At 37.7% G+C, this 20,670-nt stretch overlaps 1 protein-coding gene across 2 annotated transcripts in view; it reads right to left on the bottom strand.

Moving 5' to 3' along the window:
- The window catches only part of LOC117985950 (C3 and PZP-like alpha-2-macroglobulin domain-containing protein 8), a 228,620-nt gene that overhangs the window by 25,321 nt on the left and 182,629 nt on the right, over nt 1-20,670 (bottom strand). For both annotated transcript variants that reach the window (XM_069501479.1, XM_034972749.2), the window contains 6 exons: nt 17,529-17,657; nt 16,714-16,868; nt 7,850-7,967; nt 5,355-5,494; nt 3,386-3,577; nt 820-1,048 (listed from right to left, as the gene is read on the bottom strand). In XM_069501479.1, coding sequence (XP_069357580.1) covers nt 820-1,048; nt 3,386-3,577; nt 5,355-5,494; nt 7,850-7,967; nt 16,714-16,868; nt 17,529-17,657 — 963 coding nt within the window. The remainder of the gene's footprint in view (nt 1-819; nt 1,049-3,385; nt 3,578-5,354; nt 5,495-7,849; nt 7,968-16,713; nt 16,869-17,528; nt 17,658-20,670) is intronic.

Below are 20,670 nucleotides of genomic sequence, written 5' to 3'. Positions count from 1 at the left end.
AACAAGGGTGTAAGGAATAAGACAGTTGGATTGTACAAAATGAATTCGCAAATATAATAGCAGGTAACGGAAATAATATAAGATTATATTTATCAAGGAAGCTCTGAATAAATACTGTTTATTGCGTTACAAGTACACAACCTTCCTTCATGTGCTTTAAATTATTAATTTATAATAGTAATAAAATGAGATATATATATATATTTGAATTTTCCGTGGCAACACCTGAAGCCCTATCAGTTTCCTTACTACAAAATAGGATCGCTGAAAGATATAGAAAGAGAAATACAGGTTCCTTACAATATCATCCCGAGTGACAGTGGCTATAACTTAAAAAAAGTTGGGTAGTCGTGTTTTTTGTTTGGTTTATGATAAGATTTGGGTTTGGTATTGAAAACAAAACACTTCAATTTTCAACAAATCATTAAATGTCTACAAGTATTAGTGTATAGTATTATTATCAATCTCCCTGGCGCAGTAGTAAGCACTGTGGTCTTATTAGTGGGAGGTCCCGGATTCGATTCCTGGCAGGGGTTTGGAATTTTGTAATTTCTAAATTTCTGGTCTGGTCTGGTCTGATGGGAGGCTTCGGCCGTGGCTAGTTACCACCCAACCGGTAAAGCCGTGCCGCCTAGCGTTCCGGTACGATGCCGTGTAGAAACCAAAGGGGCATGGGTTTAATAAAAACTGCCATACCCCTTCCAGGTCAGCCCGCTCCATCTTAGAATGCATCATCACTTACTACCAGGTGAGATTGCAGTCAAGGGCTAAGTTGTATCTGAATAAAATTCAAAAAAAAGAGTGAAAGGTAATACTTACGTCCATACAATTGTTGATGTTATTGGTGATCTTCACATCGACTTCCACCGTTTCCCCAACCTTCAATGCTGGTGGAAGGGAGAAATCCAGCTGTATTGGTCGAAAGACGTTTATAGTTCTTGGCGCAGAGAAGCGGAGACCACGGTTAGAAAGAGACAGAGCCCACAGAGACCAGCGGCCAGCTTCGGAAGGTGCTGCGATTGTCACACCATCTGTTGATAGTTGGGTTCTGTGGACAAAGGATATGAAGAATTAGCGAACAAAACGGTATGATTACGCTTCTGATCAAGATACTGTTTTTGGGGTCCTATACCCGAAGAATGCCAATAGGGCCCTTACGTTCCGAATGCCGATACGGGAGATCTGAACTCATTTTCAATCAAAACGACCTGAAATTGTACTAATATTGAGTTCAAAGTTCGTAATTTTGATTACTTACTGAATACAAATCTGAACTAACTTCCAAGCAAAATGGCTTAAAATAGAACAATTTTAAGTCCAAAATTCGTGATTTCGATCAAAACGGTACAGTTACAGTAAAGTTTCAACCGCTTTTGTAAATTAATATCTTTACTCCTATAAAATTTCGTGTAGGTAATTTTATCTTGGTCGCTCCTCAAATACTATAAAAGTTTCATGACAACAGCTACTTTGTGAATAAGAGCAAATAATATAGGTAGTTATATTATAAGCAATAGTGTTTAAAAATACTGTATACAGTTTTTTAGAACACTTTGTTACTCTACAGTCTATACTATAGAGTCTATAGCATTAATCCTAAACTACACTCCAGCTCGTCAATTTTTGTATAAAGTAACAAACTAACAAGCTCATCAAGGGATCACTGAAATCGTTGTACACGAATTACGCTAATTTCGTACATGCATGTAACAAGCCCGAACCAGTTACTGTATGATAATTAAAGTGAACAATGAAATGATTTTATCGAAAAACAATATTCGCAAACCAATTTGATGGCTTTAACTGACATGGTCGAAATAATGAACGCAATATTGAAAATGCTTTTTTGGCGAACTATTACGTCGCTGATTCCATTTTGTATCGTGGTAAAAAGCGCTTATTACTTATGGTTTATTTTAATTAACTAGGAGTCATTAACTTGAGCCATTATGGTTTATTGGTTGATGTGATAATATTGACATAATAATATTCAAAAGTTTTCGAGTATCGTTAAATTTTTATTAAACTTTATCATGCTTCGTTAGGAAGGGCTTTACGAATAAGTGGTATAGTCACTTGACGATTCAAAAGCACATACAAAAACTTATTTAAATAGATTTTTTTTCTAGTTTATCATCATAAAACTTTGCTATCACTGTTTGATTGACTCAATAGGTCTTTGTCAATGAATGTCTTCGTAAAAAAATTTAAATCCATTGTAGAATAATATTTATTTTATTATAGATGATTACTTTATGCTATAATCAAAACAATGACACGCTACGTAGCGATAGGCAGCCAAATTGCTGTAGGTACCTTCCATCATTTTATAATACGTCCGTATTTTATTTGTTGCCTAAATTAATTTGTGTCCCATGTTACTTTTCATTGCGCGTTTTACTTCTTCTTTACTTTAGTCGGTTCGTGTGAAAGTCCAGCAGTTTTCCAATGGACCATAATTCCATCAGACGTCACGTGGCTTTTTCATTTTCTCCAACATTTGCCCAATGAAAACATTCCGTCCGACGGCGTAGTTTGTCATTCAGTAGCGCATAACTTACAACCAACAGATGAGTGTGCAGGTTGTAGATTTATGGGAGCAACTTTTATATTTTACTTATAATATATTCCCTTTGTCAGTTACGTGTTCAATATGTTGCTTTAGGGTATAAAAATATATGGATATTACTGCAGAATTGAAGTAACGGAGTTGAATGATAAGAATTTATCATTAGTGAATTAATATTATTAGACTGTGATTAGACTTGTAAGAAAGTTTGAGTGGGCGATACCCAGCGGGCTTAAAAAGCATTTGTGTTTTCTTTAGACCTTGATTGTATATATTTTCATGCAATAGGTTCTTTAAATAATACTAACTCCATTGTTTTAGCATTTTAGCCCTGATATCTACGTAACTCCTTTCGTACATGCATTTGATAAAAAAAATAGATCGAAGAATACCGTAAATACCGTAAATACTTTGATTTCTGAAAGTCTGTTTTTTTTTTAAATTTATCTACGCCCTAAGTAAGAGCTCGGAAAACAGAAGTAGACTGGATCAAGTGCTAACGATAATGCCTCTGAAATCACCAATTACTGTCATCAGAAACTGGTCAACAAACTCTCGCAAAAGTGGATCTATCTGTCTATCTAATGATAATGCATGGTATCTTTGGCATATTCACCAAAGGCACCCTTTATAGCGTCTGAAACTCCAACGTATATGGCTTGAATATTTATTTTGCCGCTTTTGACTTTTTGCGTCAAGTTTTGGATGACGCTTGCGTTGCGTTAATAACTAGTGCGACGCGACGATGTCATGTGGTTGAAGGAACTCCGCCTTTTTCATATTTTTGTACTCAAGCAAAAGAAGGGGAAAACTCACGTATAGTTAAAGCACTTCCACATCCACAGTCGGTCATGCGAAGCCGGTGGTACGAGATGCGCGGGAGCATGTGACGCGGGCGCGCTTCGCTGTCTGTACAACACGCCGCCCCCGCAGGCGCCTCCCCCGACGAATAATGATACACCTGCTGATACGAACTCCGGGCCTGGCTGCTCTTCGTGTTCTGTTGGTCTGTGGGAAAGAGTATACCATTTACCATTTACCAGAAATGTAGCAATAAAAATACTGCTTACATTTGTATTGTGTATTCACAACATTTTATATAAGTATGACTCACATTTACATTATACAATGTGCCCCAGGGCTAACTGACCGCCCGGCCATTGAATATTTGGTAAAAGTTTTTACTAGTTTTTTTTTTTTTTTTTGTAGACTGCCTTATGATTAGAAATCTAGTTTAAGGTTATAATAACTAGCTGACTAGCTGATGCCCGCGACTTCGTACGCGTGGATTTAGGTTTTTAAAAATCCCGTGGGAACTCGTTGATTTTCCGGGATAAAAAGCAACCTATGTCACTCTCCAGGTCTTTAATTATACCATGATTGAAGAGCAAACCAATAAACCAACAAACCAACAAACAAACACACTTTCGCATTTATAATAAGGGTACCTACTGATACATAATGTAAATGTGAGCAGTCCTTTATTCCTACACCACGCTGTCACAGTGTCGACGAAAGGACAAAACGTTTGAAATAAAGCTCTAGAAAGCTCTTAATTTGAACTACAGTCGGGGAAAGCGTGGAAGCGTCTTTATATGACACAACTCTACCGCAATAAGTCTTTTGTCAATAACATAAAAGGAGTTCGATCAGGCGTGTCGTGGGACATATGGGATAATAGCAATATCCGGGTAAATTGAGTTCTGACAAACCGACTGTATGATGAATTGTATATTAATTTCAGCCCGACTTCTTTGTGGATGAAAGAACAATAGATAAGTAGGCATAATCTACATACATTAAAGGCAAAGCTGACTGACTGTCTGATCTATCAACGCACAGCTCAAGCTACTGGACGGATCGGGTTGAAAAGCATGCACATAGCTATTGTAACGTAGACATCCGCTAAGAATTTATTTTTTAAAAATTCAATCCCTAATAGGATAAAATAGGTGTTTGTTTGTGTAGTCCACATAAGCAGCATTATTAGCAGATAAACCTGGAAGCTGTACAATATATTGATCTGGTATCAGCTTGCAGTGAATCATGTCCCTACCTCGCAAAAGCCTGTCATTAATCAGTACCAGAATACGCTCTCACATAGATTGATAGGGGTGTTTTCTTACAAACATGAAATGTGGTAAAAGATTATTATTATTATATCCAAATATAATAGACTAGCTTAGCCCGCGACTTCATCGGCGTGGACTACACAAATTTCAAACCCTGTTTTACCCATTTAGCGATTCAATTTTCAAAAATCCTTTCTTAGCAGATGTCTACGTCATAATAGCTATCCACATGCCAAATTTCAGCCCGATTGGTCCAGTAGTTTGAGCTGTGCGTTGACAGTTCAGTCAGTCAGTCAGTGACCTTTTTCTTTTATATATGCAGATTTTATGGAAAAAAATCGTCGCTAATTGAGCAGGGGCACTGAAGTTCTAACAAAAAGTCTAACAATTAAATAAGTAAGCCTTTTACGGCAAAGCAAAACACCGTAGAAAGCTTACATAAACTCATTTTAATCCTAAAAAAATTCAGACATACTTCATATTTCATTTATTTATATCTCAAAAAAGTTACATAAGAGGAAAGTTTCTACCGACTGCGCCACATAAGGATGTGTCAGTCAAAAATGAGCGTTACGCATGCACTGATTTAATCTTGACCACTTTGACATGAATTCTTACGAAGCTGAACCACCCGAATCGTAGGTCAAACTTACCCATTAAGCTAACACCGCTTACCTTTATTAGTGTTTTATCGTTAGAAAGCAAGTACTTACGTCTGATGAACATCAAAACGTGTGTCGGGCGGTGCGCGCGCGCCGATCAGACACATCAGTGAGTCGGTCGGGGCGAGCACTCTTAGCTGAAGGGCTGCTCGTGGGTACCACCAACGTCTTTCTTCTATCGCTACTGCTACCTGAACGAAAACAACAATTTTAAGGTACTCCTTTTTACTAAGAGACATTGATCACCACTATCTCTACCCTCACTATTCATAAATGCGAAAGTGTGTTTGTTTGTTGGTTCAAGATTGGTTTTCATTAGCATTAATTTCCAAAATAAATAATTATATAAGTACTTGTGGGACTTCGTTATAACTTAAAACAGGTGCCCGAAGCACGCAGCCAGTACGCTGCAGTACCGGTATCCCGATCAAAAATGTTTGCGGTTGCAACCTCATTTTTGTTAACAACTTGACATCCACTATCATAGCATTGACAAAGCCCTACTATGCAGTGTGTAACCAGAACGTAGTAAAAACTTAGCGTTATTGTTATACTACCTTTACACAATCTAATACCAATAACCATTTGCTTCATTTTGCAGTTTTAGTGATTTAGTATTTTTCAAACCCGCAATGTATACCGTGCAAAACTGGGGTCGTCAATGCCCCACCTACGATACGACATTGAGTCGCAGTGGCCTACTTACGCAACGTTCGTTGACCTCTAGTGTTAGTCAGATGTTTAATTTGCAATATATCGTGAACTTTTACAAAATATAGGATATTTTATTTTATTTTAATTTTCGCGTTTTTTTTAAAGTATCATATCAGTAATCATCAGTACTATCACCTGTCTTCGTTTTTGCTATAATGTTACACTCTGTAGGTAATGTTCATGTAATAATTTAGTTCAACCAAAACACGAATTCGCAACTAAAGAATAAATAAAACGTAGGAACGTAAATTAATCGCGACGTCCCTTTTAATTAGCACTAATAGCACCTCCAGCAGGCTTATTCCAGAGGACCTTTTGCTCTGACAAATTTTATATTTAATCGCCGCCTCTCGCAATTAGAACAATTAGTTTACGTGTACCTACAATTACGAGGAACATAGCCTTTTCGACAAATGAAAACGTTTACAATTCATTTGTTCCTATATTAGTTAATTTTGTTTATTTTTTGGTCTTCTTTAGTATTAACTCAGATTTTACTGCTCCGTACCGGAAGGGTGCCAACGAGACCCTATTCCTAAGCCTTCGCTGTCCGTCCGTCTGTTTGTCTGTCAGTGGGCTCTCGTGTACCTTAATAGGTAGAAAAATAGAAATCTATTGCCGCTATAACAACAGATAATAATTTTTTTAAATGGTTTTCATGAAAATTTAAAAAAAAGTTTGGTTTCTTGTACGATGGTATGAATCCTTCGTGTGTAGCACTCACCGCTATGTTAGGAAAATTCAGTGCAAATATTCCTTACAATATATTACACTTTTGACATATTATGTCGTAGATGATCGCTGGTACTCTCACGGATGACGGATAGAACTCGGATGACGGAAGTGCAGTGCGTAATCGCCGTTATAAGTATTGCACTGGAACCATGTCTCATTAACATCGATATGACGTCATTTTGACGTCAGCCGAAATAAAAATATACCATCAGCTCGAAACTTCAGACTAGTGCTAACGTCACTAAAGTGTCGGCCACGCGCGTTAGCAATTTGCAGGACTTATACACGAAAACGCCCCATACTAGGTCTATAGCCGTTCTAGTTCTAGGATGTCCATTAGAATAAAATTAACATAATATTCGTAGTATTGCCAGACGTAACAGCTAAATGGGATTAGGGTTCATTCGACCATTCACGTTGAGTGGGTAATTATAGTGCAGGTGATTAGGAACAGAATTACCTACTTATTCACTCAGTTGGAAAGCAAAAAGTTGCTGAATAAAAATAGCTTCCCACTTGTTGAATGAGAATTTTGCATCCACAATATAATATAGAAAAAAATCTACGTAGGTATCTTTTATACGTAGCCTTCTATTGGAGATTTATAGAAATTAAAATTTAATGAAAATGTATAAAAAAGAAGAATATTATACAAGAAAATAGTTTATAGAGAAATGGTTTTTATTCATGAATCTTAGGTCTCTTCAAGACAACAGTTATGTTCGCAGTCACTGTTTTACAAAACACTCGCTTCGGCAAGGAGCAATTTTTTTTTAAATAATCGTTTATTATGCGAAAAAGTATTGGTACATATATAATAACTAAGTATAATAAAATTATTATTATAGTTTGCATTTTACAAATTTAAATGCCTTATCTTAATATACTTACAGTTTATAATATTTCGATTTTGTTAACCGAGTTACCCAGCGTAATAATTTTGGGTGAAGATTTACAAGCGCAGATTATGAATAGGAAAACAGAACTTTCAAAAAACTCTACGCGGACGAAGCCGAGAAGTCTCAGCTAGGAGAAAACAAAACTCATCTCACAAGATAATCAATAGTAGACCCTATTGCTCTGCAAATAAAGCTCACCTCCTTATGCAGCAGTCGCACGTGGAAGCTGGCAACGTCACTGACAGGCTCGCCTGCCTCCGTGACGTAATACACGAGCAGCGAGCTGACCGGCGCCATGTCAGCTGTCACGGGGAACCTGCGGGGAAATAGGTAAAGTTTATTGGGGTAAAGCTATATACATTAGCCGACAGGAAATATTGTACATCGACCTTTAGAAAGAGGTAGGTAGTGTTTTTGTAGAGCGCTGTCTCTGTCGTTGAGACCGACAAAACGTCACATAGGAATGAGTGACAAAGACAACGCTCTACAAAGCCGAAATCTCATTCTAAAGGTCGATCTACAATATTTCTTGCCGTCTACTGTCGGTATTATAGTGAATCCCGTGGGGGATTATTTAAAGAAAGGCAAAAATCTCTCCTGCCAGTTAAAGTATGTCGAGATGTTTTTACTAATTTTGTAATTTTAGTAATTTGTTCAATATTAATTGTTTGATATTTTCATTTCATTTCATTTTCATTTTTTTTTTTAATTTTTTTTTTTTTTTTTAAGAATATTAGCCATGTTAAATGACTAATATTCCCCTTTCCTCTCCAATTAAGCGTCAGGCTTGTGCTAGGAGTAGGTACGACAATAGTGCAACGGGCGGGGTTTGAACCGTTGACCTTTCGGTTTTCAGTCCACTCCTATACCGGTTGAGCTATTGAGGCTCTATATTAGGTAAAGTTAACAATATCACCGCGGGCACGACACGACAGCCGATATGCCCGTGTCACACGCTTGTTGTGGCATAAACACGTTTTGTGATACAAGTCATGTCTCCGTTGCCAGAAGAGGATTAATATTTTGAAAAAAAATATCTATTGAAATTTTTTTGTACAGGAAAAGCCTCACTACGTCAGTAACTGTTGATAGACGTAAATATTTATCTACAGCATTTAAAAAATTTCTGTTGATAATATGGTCAAACGTACAGCATCCTAAATTTCAACGTGTGATAAAGAGCGTGCGCGCTAGAGGTGTCCACGCCACGATGCGTACTGCGTGTCGATTACACTTTGCTCTGCAGGTTTGAATTATGCCGACTCGGCACTGCCTGTTTTGAGCACGAAATAGCTTGAATTATCCTGTAGACGCGGTATCCACTTAAGCCGAGCGGAAATGAGTTTACATCAAACCATCTGTGTACTGTGTGTGCTCTAAACCTAACTGAACGTATTTAATGAATAGTCTCTAAAATCCATACTAATATTATAAATGCGAAAGTGTGTCTGTCTGTCTGTCTGCTAGCTTTTCACGGCTCAACCGTTCAACCGATTTTGACGAAATTTGGTACAGAGATAGCTTGCATCCCGGGGAAGGACATAGGCTACTTTTTATCCCGGAAAATTGAAGAGTTCCCACAGGATTGTTAAAAACCTAAATCCACGCAGACGAAGTCGCAGGCATCAGCTAGTTCAGTATAAAAATAAAATAAATTTTTCCCTCTGCTCGCATGTTTTCAACAGAGTACAACGTGTTTTATTTAAAAAAAAACTCTATCAGATTTTATCGATAGACGACGTGAAAAAAATATCACGTCATTTATCTATAATTGGATCCGTTCGTATATCTTCACCCGTTTCCGCTTTCGTGGATACCGGGCCTAAGATTCGATATTGCTGTAATACAATTTGAATCAGTGTGAAGAAGCCCTACCGCATTAAAAATAAAGGCCATTACACACACCAATAAACGCAATCGCGTCGATAGCCATGGGATTAACCTGAATCGAATTTGCAGGGCGGTAATTATTCTTTGGGCCCACTCAATTTTCAATTCCCGCTTCCGTACCGTGTAATTAAATGGACCAAATTTGTATCGTTCTCGTTGCAAGTATGTACTATTTATAATCCAAGAGTTAGTGGATGATTTGTTTAAAGAGGACTCTCTCCAGTGCCAGTCCAAGCAAACTCGGCGCTCTAGGCAAAAGTAACTTTGCAATGAAATAAAACACAAATTCATCATCAAACAATAGACGTCCACTGCTGGACATAGGGTCTCTCGTAAGGACTTCCACACGCCACGGTGATGTGGTGTTTCGGTACGATGCCGAGTAGAAATCGATATGTAAACCTGTCTTACCCCTTCCCGTTACCCCACTTTCATCTTAAACTGCATCATTACTTACCACCAGGTGAGATTGCAGTCAAGGGCTTGTAATGGAATAAAAAAAACACTATCTCTTAGTCTATTTGGATCGTTCCCATCCCGAGTAGGTATTAATGATCCCCCTTTTTTAATAACCTCGTAAATCGTTTCGAGATTTATTGAATTCGGAACCACTCTAGCGACAAAGCGCTTCGTATTTTATTGCTTTTAAAATATGCGCGGAAACTTGGATATTGACTTAGTAGAAAGTTTAATCCGGTACTATATTTGATACCTTTAATAAAAACCGAATGGTAAATTTGTTTTTTTTGCTAGTTGAAAAAAAGTGGATTTCATTTTCTGTTGGGTGAACTTGCGCTTGACAGCAATCACAGTTACTCTAGTTCCATACTACAAAAGTAAAAAAGGAACCCTTATAGGATCACTTTGTTGTCTGTCTGTTAGCTGTCCATCTGTCCGTCTGCCTGTCGTGTCTGTCAAGAAAACCTATAGGGTACTTCCTGTTTACCTAGAATCATGAAATTTGGCAGGTAGGTAGTTCTTATAGCACAAGTAAAAAGGAATACATCCAAAAAGTGTGGATTTGTGGTAATATCACATAAAAAATTAAAATGTGTTAATGAACAATTTAATTAGTATTTTCAATTTTCAACGTAAGATAACTATATCAAATGGAGTATCATATGAAAGGGCTATACCTGTATATTCTAAAATAGTTCTTAATTTATTTTGATGCATAATAGTTTTTGATCTATCGTGTAAAATGTTGAAAAAAATACGCGAGTAGTTTTTTTTCCCCTTAAGTTTTCTGGTACAATGCCGTGCAGAAACCGTTTAGAGGTCCCATCTTAGACTGTATCAACACTTTTCATGTGAGATTTTAAGTATAAATGATGACTTTTCCCTTTTAACAGTTACGGCCTTCTGAAAATTAAGTTGAATTTATCCTCCATTAAGAATCATGTAAGTAGTATATACAATATTATTGTGAGTACCAGCCATACTTTTACTATTTACTAAGTACGTACGAGTCCTACACTATCCAAATATCCATTTATGCGACTATTACGAAACTATTCGTTTAACTTCGAAAGTAATTTAAGTTAAAGAGACGTCTTTAGGCGCGGGCCCAGACCGTAATGGGCCAAGTTCGGTTAAACCGCGATAAGTCATTGAATAACCTTCACGAATTGTGTGACTTATGTAGCCATACTTTATTTTTAAAAAAGTATGAAGAAAAAAGGCTAGAATGCGTAGAAAGGCTTGAAGCTACGGAAAACCCTAAAGATCAAAGTACTGAAAATTTTGACAGTAGGTACTTCATCTTACTTGTAATATTATTTATATTTTAAGAAAATTGTAGATAAAAATCCGAATAATTTTCCTTGGGTCGGATAGAAAGATAAAACGCTCCCAAGGGCTTGCAGTGTTCCGTGTCTTATGAATTATGTCTGCCTTAAAGCCATTTTACTGTAGCTTATTCCAGACCTTGAGGCTTTCCAGTTTTATTAAAAAAACCGGCCAAGTGCGAGTCAGGCTCGCGCAACGAGGATTCCGTTGTACAGTCGTATTTTTTCGACATTTTGCACGATAATTCAAAAACTATGATGCGTAAAAATAAATAAAAATCTGTTTTAGAATGTACAGGTGAAGACCTTTCATATGATACCCCCACTTGGTATATTTATCTTACTTCGAAAATTGAAAATACTAATTATTCAGTTCATGACCACAATTTTTTTTTTGTGTGATGTAACCACAAATTCAATGTTTTCAGATTTTTCCCCGAATGTCAGCTATAAGACCTACCTACCTGCCAAATTTCATGATTCTAGGTCAACGGGAAGTACCCTGTAGGTTTCTTGACAGACCGACAGACAGACAGACAACAAAGTGAGTCCTATAAGGGTTCCATTTTTCCTTTTGAGGTACGGAACCCTAAAAATTGTAATATCTAGGTACCTTTCAACATTAAGAAGTGTTAAATATTACAAAAAGTATTGTGACTTGTGTGTATTGTGACAGAGTTTTCAAAGAAAACAGATCCATGGCGCAACACAAAGTAGACAAAAGTAATTATTTCTCTATTTTTATATTTTAGTAAGTATTTGTAGCTAAAAGTTCCTTCTAAAAAGATCGTACCGCCGGTGGATCTGAAATTTGGTATAAAAATGTATTTTGACCTCTTAATCACAAAAATCATAACGAAAATGGGCTAACTTGTAATAAAACAAAAAAAACTTCAATTTACAACTACAAAAATACTTAGGACCAGAATTGTTTTCGAGCAAAATAAAACTAAGTACGGTGCAACACAAAAAATAGTCAAAATGATATTTATAGCTAAAAGTTTTTCATTACGCGAACAATATTGGCGCACAGCGCACTATATACGCAATGTCCCGTCGAGCCCAGGACAATTTGTATCATGTCAGCAAATGATACCCGCAGGACTCGAATAACGAATTACATTGATTCATTAGCGGGATGCGTAGTTAACTTGACATTGTGGATTAATTTTAAATTAATCGTTAACCGTTTTATGTTCTCTATAAGTACTGCAAATGATAATTAGGTAATTTTATAGATGTCAGACCGACAATCTATCTCTCTATACCTGAAACGACGAAAAAAATCATTAGAGTCGTGTTAGATCTGAACCCTGGCGCAGTGGTAAGCGCTGTTGTCTTATTAGTGGGAGGTCCCGGGTTCGATTAACAGTAGAGCTTTGAAATTTTATAATTTCTAAATTTCTGGGCTGGTCTGGTGGGAGGCTGCGGCCGTGGCTATTTACCACCCTACCGGCAAAGCCATGCTGCCAAGCGATTTGTTCTGGTACGATGCCGCGTAGAAACCAAAGGGGTGTGGGTTTGATAAAAACTATCACACCCCTTCTAGATTAGCCCGCCTCCATCTTAGACTCCATAATCACTTACCACCAGGTGAGATTGCAGTCAAAGGCTAACTTTTATCTAAATGAAATAAAATAAACTAGATTTGTGTTGGATTTCTAAGGTATACAGCATACAAAGCGCGAAAAAAGTGAGTGTTTCTTCCATGACGTTAAGAACAGGTACGCATAAAAGATGCCCCACCCCGAGTTTTTTTATTGATTGACTTATGATTAGAGAAGCCTAAAATACCACCTAAACCTCCAAAATACCTAACTAACCTAACTTCTACCTTAAATCACTTCTATAGAAATCATGCTTTAGGTGGCTCTATTCAAAAACTTTATACAGTACACGGCAGAAAATAATGTACATCGGCCTTTAGAGTGACATTTCGGTTTTGTAGAGCGTTGCCTCTGTCACTCATACCTATATGACATTTTTTCGGTTTCAACGACAGGTTGTCCCGCTCTACAAATCTCCTTCTCAAGGTCAATGTACCTACCCTTCATGCCGCGTACTATCCTACAATTCCTATAGCTTAATTCCTAGAGCATCCAACTAGCTCCTATGCAAACTAGATCTGTGACAATAAGCCCTCGTATAAAGTGCATGAAGGCAATTTGCTAATCGATCAAGTCCATTTCCAGGTCAATAGGTTTATCAGCCGTGTCAACTAGATGCAACGATGCAATTATTATGCGCTAATAGAGATTAGTGTTGGATAATATTGAAATTAGAACTGCTTCATCGTTATCAATCGATAGATGTCCAAAGCTTGGAATAGATCTCTTTCTCCCGTAGCTTTAGTTTTAAGTTTAAGTAATTAATTATATCACCGTTATAAGTCCCGCAAAATGCTATTGCGCTGGAACCATGTCTCATTAACATCGAAATGACGTCATTTTGACATCAGCCGAAATAAAAATAAATACATCAGCTCGAAACTTTAGTCTAGTGCTGACGTCACTAAAAAGCCGGCCACGCGTATTAGCAATTTGCAGGACTTACCTATACTGTGACTTATGTTTTTATTTTACGTGCCAATGGCGGGTCAGACGATTGCTTCATTTTATGGTCAAAGACATCAACTTTTTTATACTAGTTATTAGTTATTTTTGTAGTTATGGTTAAAATATATGTGACAATTCAATTTTTCCAGCTACGAGTACAATAAAAATAATCACATCGAGCATATAAACAAAATATATCGTCCAATACGTCCGCGTCAGGACGGAAACAAGATTATGGGTGTGATGAATGGGTCCCGCGGGTCATAACGTACCATTGCATTCGTTTTGTTTTTATACGCTTCCTGCCTCGTTAGCGGGTTCATCCATAAATGTATTATATTCTCCGAATAAAGCATACGAAATAAATTTTCACAGCCATTTACTTTGTGTTTTAAAATCATTGAAATATCTGGGAATCCCGCATAATTTTGACTATTCTACCATCCAAATATATCTTTTTTCGGAATTTTACAATATATATTTTATTTTTACAATATTTATAAAAAATATCGTTCACGCATGGGTATTGGGTATGCCTATCCGACAGTCTGACATTATTGTTTCTTTGCATAACAAGATCTAGCTTTTGCTTAAATAAGTATCAGTTTTAGGTCACCAGATGGTATCTACAAAAACTGATAAATTAATATCAGCATTATCTATGATTTTAAATACCCCGTCACTATCTGTAAACTATTGAAATTCGATGAAACTAATAAAAAAATCATCTTTTCTAATGCAGAAAATATAAACGGTCGATTCTTGCCCTGAATCTTGATATTTAAAGAAAATTCCTATGAAACTCCTATGAGTTACGACATAATGTATATTGAAGATACTAATACAACATAAAAATTAGATTATCTTTGTATCTTTCATTCAGGCATCCAGTCTGTGTTGATTCAACTATCTCTACTATCTCTCTCTTATCTGGGAACTGCCACAGAGTCAAGACATGTTTTGTACATCGCTTCTATTAGCAAAGTAACAGCGAGTTTGTGCCACAATAAGTAGTGTTTAATTTCAAAACCACAAGCATATAACCTAACCAGCCACAGTCGCACTCACAAAAGTACCTATAACCACGAATTTTATAACATAAAGTTTCTTTTACACTTCCATTCAATCTAGAACAATATTTGTTCCACTCAAGAATAAAGGGAAGTACAAAGAACCGACTCTTGGAACTGCAGTTCCAAGTGATAATAGAAGCCAAACTTTTTGACGCGAAAGTCCTATTGGGACGGAAGGAAGTTGCAAAACATTCCGAGACTTGAGAGATTGTTACTGTAGTTGTTCGATTAGAATGGACATTGTCTTGGTATTGGAGATTCTTGTCAAGGAAATAAGACCAGGCATTTGTCAAGCCCAAGTAAAACAATCGGAAAGGGTTGCATCGTAAAACGGGAAATCAGAATTTTGGACTTTTACGAACAGGGATCGGACATGATGATAAACTGAATATATTTTGTGAAATGACAAAATATTACAAGATTCTTGTTATTACAATGTAATTAATAAAAACAAAACACGACTTATGCCAGATAATAAGATACTATTACTTGAGATGATAGACTCAAAAGTAATACGGAATGAATGCGGAAAACTACGGAAGCCATCATTTTGACAAATAATGCATAAAAATGACTTCTCACGCGCCTTTTTTTTACTTTATGTGTCTTTCATCCTACCTACGATTTTAGTTCTCAATAAAGGTGAGAGGTGAACCGTACTTTTAACATGACCATTGACTCATGAAGTTAAAATGGCACAAATGGCAGAAGTCATTTTTTACCATTTTACAGACTATACCTACAGATATTTTGACCTTTCAAAAATGGGTGTGAAAATTGATAATACGAACATAGGAAACTGTCACTAATGCCATCACAATCGTATTTAAAACTGAAGCCATTTTTGTAAGAGAGTTTGAGTTGGTCATTTGTTAATAAGATTATCTCTAAACATGAAAATAGCGCTGCACAATTAAAAGAGACTTTTTCAAGCAGGTTAAAACTAAAATGAATCCAGCTTTTAATTTAATTTACCAAAGCATAAAATTTACATCTCAATTAGGGAAAAGCTTCCTCTAGGAGGAACGTGGTGGCATTTTTCTCTAAAGATGCTCTTAATTACCCACGGTAGAGCTTATTTATCGTCGCGTTTTATGCGACCGTTACTCTGGCAATGCAATTTTCAGGGACTAATTATCGAACGCTGTAAAAGTAAAGTTTTACGGGCTACAATTATTTATTCCTCTTTTGTTTATGGTGTGGATGGGAGAGCGTGGGAATTGAGTGGGTAGTCTATTTTGCAAATTTATATTCTTGGGTGGTTCATTTTTATGTTGCGTTTGTAATACAAAAGTGTTTATTTATTTTCGTATGACAATAAAGTCGGATATCCGCGGACGTCCAATAGGTGTTAAGGCACTCAAGGTTACGTCTGCGACTTATGTCTAATAGTTTGCACAGTTCAGTATTATCCAGATACCTATAAGTAGCGGCTGTCAGCCAAGTACGTAAGATGCGCCCGATAATTTGTTTCAGGCTTAGAGCGGTCACGCATTCACCCGATCCACATCCGTGAAAATACGGGTATAAAAATATATATACGGGATATGTCATAAGCTATACAATGATTACTTCAGGACGTATTTTCACGGAATCAGATCGGATGAGTGCGTAACCGTCCTTAAGGCTGTCCATAGGCAGGTACGCAGGTACAACAACTTTTCAGTCATCATCATCAAGAACCCATCGCCGCGCCGCGCCGGCCCATTACTGTCGGGTCTCCTCTCCGAATAAAACGAGAACTTTTCAGTACTTACGTATAATTGAATCGGCACAGATCGGTGTTTTCTGCGGGGTTGGGTGCCGGCACCGCAGCCCAGTGCACCGCGCGGCCGCCGCTCGTGACTGCTGCCAGCAGCCGCTGCCGGCAGCCGCATGATGACCACACGCTCGCGCTTGCTATACCACCAGCCTAAATAGACAACCGAAAAAAAATTTTTTTACACAACTGCCCAAAAAAGGAGAGTAAATTTCTCTAAATACGTCTTCAAACAGCTGAACCGATTTCGCTAATTCTTTTTTTAATAATATTCCTTGAAGTACGAGGATGGTTCTTAGGGAGAGAAAAATTTAAAAATTTTGAATTGACTGTTAGGCGGAACGAAGTTCGCCAGGGCAGCTAGTTCTAAATAAACTCGTATTAGGAATTTATTTGTGTAGCTGTTGTCCGTCCCAAGAATGCAAGCTATCTCACTGTACCAAAGTTACAAAAAAAACGGTTAAATTAAAATTAAATTAAATGGATGGGCCGTGATAAGGTAGCAAACAGACACACTTTCGCATTTATAATATTATGGATGTATGACAAACCGGCTTTACTCACGTATTAATTAGTCGAGACGCTAGCCCGACTAGTTTCAACTTTCAACCCATCTGGGGTCCTTTTTCACAGGGACTCAGTTCGCGCACGCGTCGCAGTTGAGTCGGGCTAACGTCGACTAAATGCGCGAGTAAAGCCGCTATACATGTGTATCTAATGGAAATTACTCACGATAGTTTAAACGCTAAAATAGTATGGTCCATGTGTTTCTTTGTTGTCTTCTAGTTTAGTAAAAAATTGTTTAAATCTTACCTGTAGAGGCGTAGGCAGATTTTCAACCAGGAGGTAGCATTTGGAGGTTGAGTTCCATCGTCGGATGCGTTCACGAGCCAACACGTAGTGGGTCTCTATCTCTTTCCCCTCCACGGCTACCAGCTCTGCCTGTGAACAAAATCATACAGTTAAAATATTTCTTAATAGTTAAATCCATACTTCCATACTAATATTATAAATGCGAAAGTGTGTCTGTCTGTCTGTCTGTGTGTGTGTCTGCTTTCCTTTCACGGCCCATTCATTCAACTGATTTGGACGACATTTGGCACAGAAGTAGCTTGCATCCCAGGGAAGGACATAGCCTACTATTTATCCCGGAAAATCGAAGAGTTCCCACGGGAGTTTCAAAAACCTAAATCCACGCGGACAAAGTCGCGGGCATCATCTGGTACATTGATAAGTTAATAAAATAAAATCAGTTTCTTAAATATCGTACTTAAACGCGGCTGAGCTGATTTAGTAATAAGATTTTTCCTAAAGGGAAGATATAATATTCAGGATAATAACGTTCAATAAGTGTGGAGTAGTAGTTTTATTGGTCGACTACATCTGTATTTATCACTTATTGAAAGTCTTTTGGGAGGACTCGTAAATATTGAAGTGCTTAGTGCCATTTACATTAACCGATCCGATATCAATTCATGTACAGTAAATAAAATTGTGCACCATGTTCATACAACAAAAAGAAAAGTCCAGACTTAATCACAGACTGAGTCACCAAAACTCAGCCCAAATCATTGGACCTAGAAAGCTGTATCTGATATATTTTGTAAGGGGATTTTACAGGTGCCCTATATGCCAGCCCCATTGTTAGAAATTAAATTAAAATCAAACTACATACCTAATACTATATACAATAACAATTTACGCCCCGACAAGTCACGAATGCCTAAAATTGCTTTATACAACGTCATACTACAATTTACATTAATTCTTGACAGGGCCTGGTATAACCTAATAATACCAGGAGTGCTACATCAGGTTCCTACGGTCTAGCAGAGCAGACTAAGTTATGAATAATTATAAGTTAGTGTAGGTATATCACAATATTATAAAAAATGTCTTGTTAAATACTGGAAAGAAGATTTTCGAGTCTCGAATATAGATTCAATGTTGAAATCGTTGTCGGATCGGATAATTTAAAAACGGCCTTATTTCAAGAGTCGCGTGCTTTTTACTGATACGGGGTTTTATTATATTTTATTTTTATGTTTATTAGCTCTTCCTTCTCTATCGAGAGCCTGCCGCTTAGAGGGCACCGAATATTTGGACGAAATGAATTCGTAAAATCCCATTTTTGGGAGCCTTATGAAGTCTTTACTTTCGTTGTATTTTTCTTTTATGCATTCACATTTTTAGGGTTCTGTATATCAAAAGGAAAAACGGAACCATTATAGGATCAGTTTGTTGTCTGTCTGTTGTCTGTCAAGAAACCTATAGTGTACGTCCCTGAGTCTGTCTGCAAGCTTTTCACGGCCCAACCGTTCAACCGATTTTGATGAAACTTGGTACAAAGGTAGCTTACATCCCGGGGAAGGACATATGCTACTTTTGTATCCCGGAAAATTAAAGAGTTCCCGCGGGATTTTTATAAAACCTCAATCCACGCGGACGAAGTCACGGGCATCATGTAGTTTACTATAAAATAAATATTGTTAGATTAAAAATTGGTTATAGGGCAGACCAACAAGAATTCTGAAAGATCCGTGGCTCACTTGAGAATACAACTACAAACTGTAACTTAGCTACCACAAAATATCTTTGCTGAAATATCTAGCAAGAATTTATGGTTTGGTTTATTCGCAATACATTATTTTTTTCTAGAGTACGCGTATAACATTTTATACCTTTCTGGGGCCTGGTTTATATCTTCGTTGGATTCAGTTTTATTCATGAATCGTATTTATGTTTTTGGACAAAATAATAATTTCAGTGGGTATTACCTACAGGAAAAAGAAAATAAAGAAAGGTAATAAACATGAGCTTGTGAAATATGAATGAAGTTGCGAATAGATATTATACTATCTAATCGCAACTTTAAAAAAATCATAATCCATGTTTTAAATACGATCTGATGACGACCTCCCTGGCGCAGTGGTGAGCGCTGTGGTCTTAATAGTGGGAGGTCCCGGGTTCGATTCCTGGCAGGGGTTTGGAATTTTATAATTTCTAAATTTCTGGTATGGTCTGGTGGGAGGCTTCGACCGTGGCTAGTTACCACCCTACCGGCAAAGCCGTGCCGCCAAGCGGTATGGAGATGGTCGATGGAGTATCGATGAGAATAATATGGATCAGTCGCAGGGACCTGCTATATTCAGGCAGTGCAAGACCGTGGCATGTGGAAGTCCCTACAAGGGACCTACGTGCGATGATGATGATGGATTAGCTGTGATCCATAGAAATAGAAATAGAAATAGAAATAGTGTTTATTTGCTTGGATAACATCATCATCATCATTATCAACCAATAGACGTCCACTGCTGGACATAGGTCTCATGTAGTGACTTCCACACGCCACGGTCTTGCGCCGCCTGGATCCAGCGGCTCCCTGCGACTCGTCTGATATCGTCCGTCCACCTAGTGGGGGGGTCTTCCAACGCTGCGCCTTCTGGTGCAAGGTCGCCATTCCAGCACCTTGGGACCCCAACGTCTATCGGTTGTACGAACTATGCGCCCTGCCTATTGCCATTTCAGCTTCGCAACCCGTTGAGCTATGTCGGTTACTCTAGTTCTCCTACGGATTTCCTCATTCCTGATTTGATCACGTAGAGAAACTCCAAGCATAGCTCTCTCCATCGCCCGCTGAGTGACTCTGAGCTTTCTTATGAGGCCCATTAGTTAGCGATCATGTCTCGGATCCATATGTCATCACTGGCAACACGCACTGTTCGAAGACTTTGGTCTTCAAGAACTGAGGAATTTAGGACAAGAAGACATCTCGAAGCTTCCTGAACGCTGCCCAACCGAGTTGGATTCGGCGGTTGACCTCTTTCTCGAAATTGGACCATGGATAATATAGGTAAGTATAACTACCCCTTTCCTTTTCAACTAAGGGTAAAGCTTATGTTAGGAGTAGGGACAACAATAGAGCAACGGGTGGGTATTGAAAAGGAATTAAACC

Source organism: Maniola hyperantus, chromosome 10 (assembly GCF_902806685.2).
Source record: "Maniola hyperantus chromosome 10, iAphHyp1.2, whole genome shotgun sequence".
Lineage (NCBI taxonomy): Eukaryota > Metazoa > Arthropoda > Insecta > Lepidoptera > Nymphalidae > Maniola > Maniola hyperantus.
The sequence above is the reverse complement of the archived record's forward strand: the minus strand, read 5'-3'. Positions and strand labels throughout refer to the sequence as shown.